Source organism: Nematolebias whitei, chromosome 6 (assembly GCF_014905685.2).
Source record: "Nematolebias whitei isolate Nwh7 chromosome 6, NemWhi1, whole genome shotgun sequence".
Classification (NCBI taxonomy): Eukaryota; Metazoa; Chordata; class Actinopteri; order Cyprinodontiformes; family Rivulidae; genus Nematolebias; species Nematolebias whitei.
Genome location: NC_056503.1, coordinates 22,591,579 through 22,605,724, shown reverse-complemented (window position 1 = coordinate 22,605,724; position 14,146 = coordinate 22,591,579). Strand labels below are relative to the sequence as shown.

Here is a 14,146-nt window from a genome sequence, read left to right as displayed (position 1 = left end):
TCATTCGTGACTCGTTTCCTCTGCAGCTCACATGTGACTTGTCATTCTCTTCGAGACTTTTCGTTGCACAAATTCGTTATAAATCGGATTTATGACCCCCCCCCCCCCCCCAGTTATTTCATGCTTCAGTGGCCACAGTGTGCAGCAGGCTGAGGGGAGGTTTCCCCCGCTGCTCATTGGCTGCAGCTCCTCTCGGCACCAGCAGTCCATTCATCCATCCCGCGCTGCTTGTTCCGAACCTTCAGTCCTCCTCGGTGCCGGCCTGAAAAGCACGTTTTATTCTCCTGGACCGGACTAATTCTCCGAACCTAGAGGAGGTCGCGCGGCCGCAGCAGGAACGACAGGTGAGAGAGGGCTCTACAACTCCGCGCGGAGCTGCGCGCGCACGGCAGCTGCTTTCACGGCATCTTTCTTGTTGCGTGTTTGTTTGTTGTGACATCTGTCTGTCGCATTTGTAAATACAAAGCTGGTTATCTGTATAAATCTGTCGAACATCGGAATGTTTTGGAGCAGCAGGTTCGGGTCAGAAATGAAACTGGACTCACGTTTCGCTTTGACTTATCAGATTTGAGCAGTTTCAAACTAACATTTGAGTTTTATAATAAAAAAAAAGTGCGTGTGTGTTTGGGGCGGGGGGGGGGGGGGGGCCCCTGGTTTTGATGGGAAAACTGGGGGGGTTAAAAAGGAACCCTAGGGGGGGGCGGCCGGGGGGGGGGGGGGGGGCTCAGGCCGTTTTTCACCAGTCCTCCTCGGAGTAATTGGCTGCAGATGCGGCTGGAATGGAAGTCAGATGCGTTGATGGTGAACAGCAACAAACAAACAAACAAACAAACAAAACAACAAACAGGAGAAACAACTAAAATAAAACACTGTTCATCTTTCTTGAAATGTTTTCGTTTGTTGTTTACATAAACAAAAAACACCCTGACCTGTCGGCTCACCTTTAGTAATAATAATAATAATAATAGTAATAATAGTTATTATTATTATTATTATTATTAATAATAATAATAATAATATAATGATAATGATGACGCTGTCCCCGCAGGGCGGGTTCAGGGACTCCCTCCGTCCTGTTCATAATTAGGGCAGGACTAAAACCCCGTCCTCCACGTGCCCTTTCACCCCAGACTCTGTAAGCTGCACTTATTAAAGCCAAAAGTGTTTCAATATGTGGCCGGCATGTTTTTTTTTTTTTGTTTTTTTTTAAGGGGGTGGGAGTGGAGGGGGGAGCTCCTTGTCCTTGCTCCTTCATCATCATTCTTATTGGCCGACCTGCAGTCATTTATCAGCGTGAGCTGAAATCAAAAAGCTACAATTAAAAGCTGTTTAGGATGTGATCGAGAAATCAGGGTTTTGTGAATGAATGTGGGACGAGCTTAACATGTGGGCGGGGGGGGGGGGGGCATTTGGTTTTAATGAAAATTATCAAACGTTTGAGAGTTCACAACAGCAACAAAAACAAAACAATAATGACAATAATCATAAAAACAGCAATAATAATATTAACAACAACAACAACAATAATAATAATAATAATAACAATAATAATAATAATAATAACAATAATAATAATAATGGTAAGAGGCTGTCGTTTCTGCGCATCACCCGCCGCCCTTGGGGTGGATCCTTGTCTCACCTGTTGGAGCTCAGAGTCTGCGTTAAAGACGACTCTCAGCTCTCATCTATACTTTCATGTTCTCTGAGGTCAGCTGGCTGTGGCGGCCATCTTAACTCAGGCAACCTCTCACTGTAATTATTACTTTTGTTAAGAGTTGCATTGAACTCCGTCCTCTAGTTCATGAGTTATTTTGCTAACAGACGATTTTGAGTCTTTCACAATTTGTGAGCAAGCAATAATAATAATAATGATAATAATAATAATAATAACTGTACTTGTTTTTGTCAGGGCCCACTGGACACGTGCATCCTTGGGCCTGTCCGTCCAGAAGACATGTTCCAGACTGTCCCTGACACGTCGTCTTACGTCAAGGTAAGACAGCCGCGTGTCTCGGAGCAGGTAATGTTGGAGGGACAACGTAACCAGACAAACAGTGGGGCCCAACACGCAGCTCAGATGATATATTTTTACAAGATTTAATTTTAGAATTTAATCCCTGTGAATATTTCTATCTCTGGACATAGTTCTGGTCCTGCTGCGGGGACGTCACATCCGGTTTGTCTTCCAGTCCACACTGGTCGCTGATGATTTTCTTCCTTCATTTGCAGTTTTTCGCCCTTTTCATCCAATCAAAAAAAAAAAAAAAAGCATCGTTTCATTACGCATGACGTCATGACACTCCCCCCCCAACACACACACACACACACACACACACATACAGCAGATTGTAAATAAAGCAAACAGCGCACATCTGGTTTGCACATAAAGCGCACATGGCGTCACATGTGGAAGGGGGGGGCAACGTCCCGAACCGACCTCCGAACGTAAAAAAAAAGCTCCCCCCCCCCCCCTCCACACACACACACAATTTATTTATTTATACAGTTATTTATTTATTGTCTTACTGTTTGACTCTGAGTTTTGGGTGCCCCATTCTAAGCTCTCTCATTGGAACAGAACCATGGTCCAGTTCGGTTCTGTCTCCAGAGTTCAGGTGTGTTTCCAGCATTGGGGGGGGGGGGGGGTGTCTGAAGAAAAGCCATCTTTCATGGATCATCAGTGTTTGTGGCTCCGCTCAGGACGCGTTCAGGGCCCAGAACAACAGCGGATCCTGACGCGTTCAGGGCCCGGTGAGGGTTTGTTGTGAAGATGCTCGTTGGTTCTATTTATTCTGGTTTTAGAGCTCGCGTGCATTCCGTGCAGCACGTGGCACGCCTCAGTTTATTAAAAAAAAAAAAAGAATGAATGTATGAAAAAAAGAAAGAAAGCGAGAAAGAAAGAAATGTTCTGCTTCGTCCGGGCGGCTCCGGGGCCCAGCTTTTGGTTCTGTTTGGTTAAGGCCAGGCGAGACTGGAACTCTCCAATAAAAATAAATCTCAAATGAATTCTGGCCCGGAGCGAGGGCCCAGACAGAACGTGCGTGTGTGCGCGCGCGGCAGCCTCTCTGTTTGGACCGGGCTGCCTTTTAGCCCGGGAGCAGGAAGGCTCTGAACACAAGTCTGAACTTTTAATAAACAAGAAGGCCTGGAGCGGCTCGGCTCGGCCCGGGACTGGGTCTGGGCCAGAACTGCTCCTCCAACAACAACTATGTTTCACTTTATATAAAAAAAAAATGTGTCATTCAAGATTAAAAACATTTAAACTAAATAAAAGCGTTTGGATTGTGATTAAAAAATCCGTAAAAATTGTAAATTGTTTTATTAATGTTATCCATTTATTATTAATATAATAACTCTGCATTATTAATGTTTAACTGAACTAATAGCGCAACAAAATTATTATTATAACTCTGAATAAAGAAGACATTTAAAGGCCTAACATTTGTTGGGGAATGCATGTCACCCGCCGTCTTTAACGCCATCATTTATATGATGGGCTGATGAAACGATGACGTCATTTCCCATTAAATCCCATCTTTTTTAGACATTGTGCACATTTTGTGTGATTGGTATATATATATATATATATATATATATATATATATATATATATATATGCTATTTTTTGTGTTTGCTGAGGTTGATTATCTGTGGCGGCCATCTTGAATCGAGGTGACTCCAAACATGAATCACTTGTAGGCCTAAACGTTCATCCAGTGACCATTCTCTGTTATCTTCATTAAAATCCATCAATTACTTGATGAGATATTTTGCTAACAAGCAGGCAAAACTGATAATATGTGCAATAGATTTTCTTTTTAAACTGATCTTGTGTAATGAATTAGGCTTCAGGCTTTGTGTTGGACATGACTCTCAGCTACTACCACACTAAATTTAATCTAAATTCCTGCATTATTCCTTAAGTTATAGCCATGTTTGTGTTTAAGTTGTTTAGCTGTGGCAGCTGTCTTGAATGGGGTGAACTGGGATGATAATGCCCATCCAGTTCTTCCTGCAAGTTCCATAAAAGCATCCTCTGGTTCAGGAAGTATTTTGCTAACAGTCTGACAAAGGTTGGAACATTATGGCTTTTTAGTGGTGGGTAATGAACAAGCCCCCCTCCCCACCTCGGCTTGTTGCTCCAGCGCACGAGGGACGGGGAGCTCGGAGGAGCTCCTGGCTGGTGCAGCGAGAAGAAGAAGCAGAAATGTCTTGTTTCAGTGTCAAACCAGATGTTCTGTGGTTCGCTGTGTAAACCGACTCACATCTGTTTATTGGTCCTCTGAAATGTTTGTTACTGCTTTGCCCATTATGATCTGATGAGACTGTGGCCCCCACCCTCCAGTCTCATTGTCAACATGACAGGTGGGATTAAGGATGTAATACGTGTGGGCGAGGTTTGATCTGGTTAAAACACGCGACGTTTGGAAGACAGTCGTATTTAACAGCCTCGAGATGAATTATGGTCATTTGTAACTTTCTTTAAAGCGTTACTGGCACATCTGTTGACTTACGATGGGAGTTAAGAAACAAACCCATGCACTACGGCTCGTTCGATTCTTGATCCGGAGTGTTTGCGTGGTGGATGAAACGAGGCGAGTCGACGCTGGAATGTGAAGAAAAGCCTCAGAAATAACAAAACCAAGACGGCCACTAAAGAGTTAAACAAGGTGTCTCCCATAATTACACAAGTCAGAACTGGCCCCGGGCAGGAGAAGCCTTGACCCTTAGCAGGATCCAGATGTGGGGGTCCCAAAGGGTGGGGGGTTGGGGGGTTAACACAAGCACAGCTCCACCTCCAGACCCCCAAGTGGAGGGCAGACTGGGCCGGGCCTGGCTGTCAGACTCAGACTCTGTTTGGGCCACTGGGAGAGAGGCCTCTCCCCCAAGGCAGAATCTCCCCACCCCTACACACACACACACACACACACAGTTTAACAAATGTTCATTATTCTTATCATCAACTAAACCACAGCATAAATTAAACGTTAGGAAATAAAGTGAAGAGGAAACTCTTTAGGATGAGTTCACTGTACTGAAAAAAAAAATCTGAATTTTCCTGAAACAAGCTTCATAAACTCAGTAAAAACCCACATATTAACATATTAACAGCGGCATATTAATCCAGACATTACAGTCAGCTGTTTGTCTGCCTGCTGCAGCAGACGTGAATCAAAACACTGAAATAAATTATTTAAAAGACTTTTCTGTTTGTTTGTGACTCCTGCAGCATCTGGACTGAAACCGAGCTTGAATTGATGAGGGCAATTTCATGGAGGAGACGGCGGGTGGGGGGTGGGGGGGATTAGTCTTTTGGAAAGTGTGTGTGTGTGTTGGTGGGGGGATTCTTTTTAAAGTTTGAACAGATAAAGAAGGAGTCAAACATGTAAAGCTACAATATAACCAGTAGTATTACTAATATTTATTTTAATGAGCCTTATCACCTGCTGCCGCTCATGCTTCAGATCATTTCATGTTACAAAGGACAGCTGGAGTGAATCCTTGAAAACTGTGAGAAATACTGAAATCATGAAATATTGTCATATTTCTGTGTAATCACACACAATCTGTTAGTACTTTGATGTTTAGCTACTCTCACATCACATTTGAGACTTTGTGAAGCAAACAGACAAACAGCTGTTCTACATCCATTACTGGAATTTCCAGATTATAAGATGCTACTTTTTTCACACACTTTGAACACCGCGGCTTATACAATGCTGCAGCTAATTTATGGATGTTTTTTTTATTTTTTTTGATGAGCTAACGAGCTTCATGCCACCAAAACATTTAGCTCACATAGCTTCCCAACATGCATCTCTCTTTTGGGGGTGTAGCGATCAATGACTTCCTGGTAGACTACTGTATTTTTAATTTTTTTTTAATCAGTCATGTTACAGGCACTGTTCAGAAAAAAAACCCATTTAGTTTATTTGTGCATGTTACCCGTAAGTATTTAATTAAAAGTAAAAAAAAAAAAAAACTTTCTGGGTAAATATCTCGTTACAACGTGAACACCTGTGGCTTATAGACAAGTGCGGCCTATTTATGTAAAATTTTAATTTTCTTTTTAAACTTAGCAGGTGCGGCTTATATTCAGGTGCGCTCAATAGTCCAGAAATTACAGTAATTACTTTGACAGTGGTTCGGGAGATGTTTTGCTAACAGACAAGTAGCGCTACTTCAACAGGTAATGGAAACATTTCAATTGAAAATAAAGCACAAAGTGTTGTGTTCAAAGTATGCGTATCCTCAGCTACTACCACAGCAAACTTCAGCTAATCATCTGTAAATTTTCTGTTAGCTAAAGTCAGGTGGACGTGGCAGCCATCTTGAATTGTGCTGAGAGTTAATCAGCTTGTTGTTCATTATTACTTTCTGAAAGCTTCAGTAAAATCCGTTGAAAACTTTATTAATAATAAACGCAACCTTTTGATCCACGTGGTTCTTGCGCAGCCGCAGATGGGCTCAGATCTCTGACGTCATTAAACATTTTAGTGAAGTTTGCCACAGGTGCGCAGGTGTCTGTTCTGTTCCCACTTTAAGAGAAGAAATGAAATGTTTAAAACGGAATAAAAGCGGGTTTGATCGGGGGGGGGCATTTCCAGCTGTGAGACCAAAAAAAACCCAACATCTTTAAAAATGAAATATCATAACTGAGCTGGTCCTGCGACATTCCAACAAGTCTCAGTTAAATGTGTGCAGACAGAAGCTGTTCCACACGCGCGCGCGCGCGCGCGCACACCCCATCCTGTAAATATTTCCGACGCAACGAAACAGAGAGCCATTAGAGCGCAGCGAACAGTCAATTGTTCTCCTGCTTATCTCTCCAGGACAGTATCCTGCCTGGTTTTTTTGTTTTGAGGCCGGGCTCTCTCTCTCTGTGACACACAGCTTCCTCCTCAAACAGCCGCGGTGACTTCACTTCCCAAATTTAGAGGGGAAGAAAAAAGTGAATGCGGTAAAAGCGCGTCTCTGTGTGCGCCACATCCCGGGGACAGGGGACTCCTCCAGGACCGTGTCATGGTCGGGACACCGTCCGGACCCGCTCAAAACTGCACAAAATGGACGGAACTATTAAGGTAAGGGTGGGGGCGGGTGGGGGCGAGCGGGGGTGTTGGGAGTTGGAGGGAGACAGCTTCTTCTTGTAGTTTTTCCTCGGGGTTGCGCCTCCTCTTGGACTGAGCGGCTCCTGTGTGAGAGCCTGGACCTCCACCCGGACGGGACTCCGACCTCAGCTCCTTCTCCTCTTCCTCCTGTCGAAGCGCTTCTCCTCCCTCTCCGCTCCACTGTCTGCTTCGAAACAAAAACAAACAAACAAACAAAAAAGAATCAGGCGCGCGCTGTGGATCTGGGTGCGGGAGCTCGCCGTTACGCGCGCTGGGAACGCACGGAGGAGCGGGTGTATGGTCCCAGACAGACTCCAGGGCTCGAGCTCGGAGCTCATCCCGGAGTTAGGAGCCGAGGTGAGTGCGAACATCTGGGTGAGGAGCGCGGAGCACATCTGGCCGCGCGGCTCGCCGCTGGATTTAGTTTACTCGTTTTGATAGAGCGGTCAGTCGTGAGTTTTCCGTGCGCGCGCTGACTCTCACGCGGACATGTTTTTTGTCAGAGCGCAGCGAAGGCTGTCATTTAGTAACAACTGCCCAGTTTGCAACACTTCAAACCGCAGCGCTTCACAATGATACCTCGCGCCCAGTTTAGTTGCACAACTGTAGAAACCGTGCTGCCGGATGGGGGTGGGGGTGAAGGTGGTCCACATTTACACTGGCTACTGGCGGCTGAGACCTCCAGATGCTGCAGCCTCCAGATGTTGCCTCGTCACTCACTTTGTGCTGCAGAGACCCAGTCCCTGTCCTCTACTGGAAACTTTAATGGTGTCGTCTGAGGCAGCTGAGAGTGGTGGTGGTGTGTGTGTGTGTGGTGGCGGTGGTGTGTATGGTGGTGGTGGTTGTGGGTGAGGGGGGTTAGAGGGGGTGGGTGGGGTTGGGATAGGAAGAACACCAAAAGAATGCCAGTCTGCCCACTTCAACCCGTTCCCTCTCCCCTGGTGTCAGGATACGCTGCTGCTGCTGCTGCTGATGATGATGATGAGATGATGATGATGCAGAAGGAGGAAGATGAGACTAGATCAGCTCTGATTTCAAGAACCAAAGTAAAGAGCAGTGGATCAGGATGGAGTCCCTCTGACTGGATTCACTGAGGCAGGCGACACACCAGAGGAAAGGTTGGGGGGTGGGTGGGGGGGTGGGGTTGCTCTCTGAGCCATGAGATCTTCCTGCTCTACACAATCTTTTCCTGCCAGGTTTCCTTTTCCTCCTTAAAACAAAAGACAGGAATGCACCCCCCCCCCCCCCCACACACACACCTCTGGATAGCTGTGCGCAACAACATAAAAAGGCCAAACAGATCCACGTGGAGTCTGGATGTGAAGCCTGTTCCAGGAGCGTCGTGACGCATCTGTTTTTTTGTTTTTTGTTTTTAGGGGGGGTGTACACGGAGCAGAGGTGGCTTCCAGCAGGTGTCACACTCACACGGTTCTTCTAACTGCTGCTTCAGATCACTGATGATGCATTTGCCTCCTCATATATTTTGTGGAGCTCCTAAATAAAAAAAAATAAATAGAAAATGGATTTTTATTTTTTAGGAATCCAAAACAGTCAGAGGCCTAAACTGGCTGAGGTTAAAGTTTCCACATGGGTTTGTTTAAAAATGAAAACAATCTAAGATTATTTACTGTCAACATGATGCAGACAGAAAGCTCCACTTCCTGTGTGTGTGAGTGTGTTCCCAGTAGATTGGTACTGTTTCTCCAGCCTCGCTCTTCAATGGGACGTGTGGATTTTAAATAAAACCCTTGGATCCTGATAAAAACACCACTTGCCAATCATGGCTGCCCTTGCAGAGGCTGATATGTCTAAATGTAACGTGCAGCAGTGAAAATAGCTCCAGAAAGCCCTTATCGACCTGCGGAGAGACGTTCCCTCGTTGTTGTACAGTTTATCACGTGCACACTAACGGCCGTGCTCGTCTCAGATAGGCCGTCTTGTTGCCTCTGATGGAGCTTTTAATAAAATCACTGGAAAAAAAGTTTAACTTCTTAATCAGCTCCTGAAGCTGAACAACAATATTTTTGAACTTGCGTTTCCTATTTCTGTTTGTCGTAAGAAATAATCCCGTTCTTCACAGATTAATAATATCCAGTCTGTGCTTAAAAGCCTCCAGGCTATGGAAACTATACTAAGAATAAATGAGATTAGCTGTCGTGTTGCTTTGACTCAGCTGTGACGTCGACTTAGTGTCAAGTTTTAAACGATCAGGAAAATGAATATGTCGCTGACAACATTTAAGAAAATATGATTTAAGAGAACTAAAAGAAAAGTTTGTTCAAATACTTTTATGACAACTTGGCATTGTTTATTTAAAATAAATATTGTGGTTTTTAATGAACATATGAAATAATAATTCTAACAAAGTAAAGTCAGGTCCTCAGGCTGGATTCTTCTTTATTGAAACGTTTTTAATCCAAAAGACTTCTTCTGTGTGAAACACTGCATCAAACTCAGCCTTAAACCCTAATCCTTAATAATAAGACATTAAGAACAACACCTTCTGCATTTTAGCTTACCTTGAAATACGTATTCATTCAAATTCATCCTGCTGCATCATTATATTCTACCATGTTCTTCTTTTCTGTATCTCTTTAGGACGCTGTAAATATTATAATTACTTTTTAACTTTTTGATGCTTTATTTATGTCCCCATATTGCATGCTTAGTATTTCTTGTTTGTTTGTTTGTTCGTTGTTGTGATTTAGCGAGTCAAAACGGTTGTTCTCATCCTAATCATTTAAATTTACTGTTAACTCTGTGTTAACCTGACAAATAAACACAACTTGAACTTCTCATAGTGGATCAAGCAGTTAGCTGGTGACAGCCAGAACTAGCTGTTCACATGAGGACCATCAGCCTAACGATGGAAAGTGCTCTGATGGCTGCTTGCTATTCACAGGGGGCTGAAAGATACTAGCAATAACAGCATTGTGAGAGGGGGACAGTTGGACACGGAGGCCTCCATCCCTGTTTAATGATGGACGGTTTCTTTTCACAAAGATGGCCTCCTTTACTCCTCTCTCACATCAACTTCCCTCTATCGGGGAAACTGAACAGCCACAGGCCTAAAGGATGGTCCAACACAGAAGAGCAGCATCATCAGGCCAGGACTCTGCAGTCTAGTGCTGCAGGCCAGAGGTCACTCTTTCAGGGATGAAGATGTTCACATCCTGGATAGAGAGGAACGATGGTTTGAGAGAGGAGTGAAGGAGGCCATCTTTGTGACGAGAACCCATCCATCATTAATCAGGGGTCTCCGTGTTCAACTGTCCCTCTTACAATGCTGCTATTGCTAGTTTCATCCCTCTGTGAATAGCAATCGGCCATCAGAGCACTAACAGTTGGTCATTAGGCTGATGGTCCTCCTGTAGCATGTGAACAGCTAGCTCTGGCTGTCAGCAGCAAACTGGTTCATCCACTATGAGAAGGTGCTGCTTTTTGAAGAAGGTTTTTTTTGGATGAAAGACAAAGAAGAATCCGTCCAGAGGACCTGACTCAGCCTCGTTAGAATTAAGTTATTGAACTTTATATGAAAATAAAACACGTTCAGCATGTGTTAAACCAGATCTACCATAAAGTGGAATTATTTAAACTCTTTTCACCATTTTATAAAAAGAAAAACATGCCCTGAAAAGTTGATTACAGTTCATAACAAATCATTAAAGCTTGTTGGTTGTATTAGGGCAGCAACAACAGACGGAGACAGAAAACATCAGAAGTCGCAGCCTGGATTTATTAATTTACTAACGTCAGTTTGACAACGGAGCTGAGGAGGATGCAGTCCTGTCGTTACATAAATCAACATTTTTTAATTTAAATATGAAGTTGTTTCAATGAAAACTTGTCTCTGTGACAGAAAATCGATGTTTGTTCTCCTTCGGACTGTGGAAGAGGAGAAACTTTCTGTTCACGGATTTGACCCAAATATATTTGAAGCTGCGGAGAGTTTTTATTTTCATCAAAGTAATGTTTTACGGAGCGAATATGAACTGAAGCAGAGCTGTGACCTGCTGGAATAAAACACATCTGTCCTCTGGGATTAGACACGTCTGGGTCTAAGCTGGACCATCAGATCCAGATGGACATCAGAACCGAGCCTCGTCCTCACACACACATTGCTAGAATTTCACTTCACCCTATAGCCCAATGAATTTTACTTCTGTCTGTTTAGCTAAATCTTTTGTACCAGTAGTTGAATATTAAAACTAGGGATGCACAATACTGGATTTTTGGCTGATATCCGATATGCTGATATGTTAAAACTTATTTGGCTCATAACTGATAACAGTACCAATAATATTTTTTTTCCTAGACCAACTTACAGAGATGCAAAGCTTTCTCCTATGTGGTATTAAAATACTACATTGTTCTGCATGGTCTTTGTCAGTATGGCCTGACACCAAATGCAGATGCCAAAAAGGGGACTGAAAATGATGTAACACTTCAACTTGGATTATGTTTAACGTCACATTTCTTCATGACATTTACTCTCTCTAACACAGTGACAACTCTCTAACAGCGCAAATTTGTAAATTTTCACAAATCTTAACTCAACGGCGCGCGTGACGTCATAACATTGTGCAGGCACTGCAGGCGTCCTTGTCACTGGGTTGTCCGACAAAAACAGTGCCTTTTATATCGGTGAGTTATTTTGATGGAATTGCCGATATTTAACTTTATCGCTAATATCGGCCGATACTGATCCCATGCCAATAATATTGTGCATCTCTAATTAACACCATGCCTGACCCCCCACCAACAAAAGCAAGGCTTCAGACAGGATGACGGCAGCGGGATTCAACAGTAAAATGATAAAAACAGACATAAGAGGAAACAATGACGCCACAGGAACAATCATCACCTGCCTCCAAACAACTCATTCTTTATTTTAATCTCCTCTTTAAGTCATCTCTATATGTCTGTTAGCAAAATATCTCATGAATCCAAGGACAGATCTTACTCGTTCTTCCAGGAAATAATCACTGGCAAACAAATATAAATCTGTTCATTCTACATGTACTGTGCTAAGACGGTGTAGTATTAGTAGAAAGTGATTCACAACATGTACTTCAAGTGCTTCTCATTGAACATGATCTTTGCCAAAACTGGTGGAGTCAACTCTTATCTGTCTGTTAGCAAAATATAACAGGAATCACTTGGCAGATTTCAATAAATCTCTCAGAAATTAAACACCGGTTGTACATCTACAGAAATTAACTTTAGTAGTCGACACAATTAAAGATGGCTGCCACAGCCAATCAGTCTTAACCTACCTGGAAATTAGTATTCTTTATAGATATTGTAGTAAAATCAGGTCTGGTAGTAGCTGAGATTTTAAGAGCTTGTCTTTAAGGTTTGACCAGAACAGCTTCAGCTCCATCGTGTGTCACCACCTGAGACTGGGGGAGTGTGTGTGTGTGCGCGTGTGTGTGTGTGTGGGGGGTTTTCCTCCAAGCATTAAAAAGAATAATCGTCAGGTTTTGTTTGGTTTTAGTCGAGTTCGTTGGCTCAGTAATGGCTGCTGTACGTGTTGATCTGGAATGTGCTCAAAGCTGGAGCGACTGCAGCGTCTTATCTCTCAGCTGTGTGATCCGATGGTCCACAGTGGGCACGATTGAAGTCGAACTCTCGTATCAACAGGAAGCTGCAGCTCCAGCACGGCCTGTGTACACAAACTACTGAGAGTCCCGGGCTGAGATATGTCCCATAACTGCACATAATGACTGTAAACACAAATACACAAGAGATTGATAAGCTGACATCACAGCTTTCAGGCTGGTGGCCGATTAGAGGCTAACGTTGTGTTTGTTTGCAGCTGTAAGATTGTGTTTGCATAAATAACTGTGTAAACCTGTGTGCACGCGCTCAGAGACGGTCGTGAAAGTTTTCACATCTGCTCGCTGCAGGTGTGTCTGAGTTAAAACAACTTCCCTCCGTCAGGCCTAATGGCCATTGAAGACCGACGCTCGCAACCTCTAAAGACGTGATGTTTTGAATGTAAACTTTAAAAGACAGGTCAGTGGGGTCATCATGGAAACTACACTCCTGTCTGTCACTCCCTGACAGCGCTCTCAAAAATAAAAGAAAGAAAGAAACTCTGACTAAAAAGTAAGCCCCAAACAAACAGCCGTATCGTGTTGAAGAAAATGTGCCGCTAATTAAAGCATGTGGGTGTCGCACAGCTTTATATACCGTGTTTTATTTAGGAGACACGAAGAGAACCATCACCTCCTGATCTGATTCCAGGTTCATTCAAAGAGAGACTCTGGGTGTGACTTCTCTGTATGGCAGAAAGAGTGGATACGTATTCACGGGCAATCAGTTGTTGTATCAAAGCTGGAGTAAGAAAAGTTTAGTGACAATTGTTTTACATCTTAAAGTGAGTGTGGCATCATCAGCTGTCAGTTGAACATTTTGTAGCAAACTCTTCAGAAACTCTAAAACTGAAAATGTAATGATGTAAAATCTGTTCAAGTATTCAAAAACCAGTTCAAACATGTTAAGTTTGTCATTTGTTTTGTCTGAGGTGAAATGGTTTCTCACGTTCTACTAAAATCTTGTCTACGTTGCACAGTTCTAACTCAAAATGCATTACAGTAGTCCCTCGCTACTTCACGGTTCATTTTTCGCGGGACTCGCTCTATCGAGGTTTTTCAAAATAAGAGTGGACATAACACACAATTGGCTGATTGATAGATGAGCCGCGCGATCGGCATGGACTTTTTATTTAAGAAAAATTATTCAAAATTATTTAGCACCTGCTGCACCTCTGTGCAGCCCACACTGCAGGATAAACTTCCTGCTGCAGCTGATCAGCTGCTATTGTGCAGAGCGGAGAAGTGGGCGTGACCAAGAGCTTTGCAGGTGGCTGAGAGCAGAGGAGGCAAAGAACTGAAATTATGACATTATGTGCTCTTTTAAAGTGTTTAGAGTTTAGAAACATTGTTTAGAATATTGCAAGAGTGTAGGAAGGGTTTAAAACACCTTTATATATATATATATATATATATATATATATATATATATATATATAT

General features: G+C 43.3%; 1 protein-coding gene across 2 annotated transcripts in view; it reads left to right on the top strand.

The window, feature by feature from the left end:
- Positions 1 to 296: 296 nt before the first annotated feature.
- fli1 (Fli-1 proto-oncogene, ETS transcription factor) overlaps positions 297 to 14,146 on the top strand; it is a 51,737-nt gene continuing 37,887 nt past the window's right edge. The window contains exons 1-2 of one of the 2 annotated variants that reach the window (XM_037678112.1): positions 297 to 344; positions 1,910 to 1,993. In XM_037678112.1, the coding sequence (XP_037534040.1) occupies positions 1,955 to 1,993 (39 nt within the window). In that variant the 5' untranslated portion in view covers positions 297 to 344; positions 1,910 to 1,954. Of the gene's footprint in view, positions 345 to 1,909; positions 1,994 to 6,987; positions 7,083 to 14,146 lie in introns of those variants that run through there. The other variant, XM_037678113.1, reaches the window with a different exon arrangement.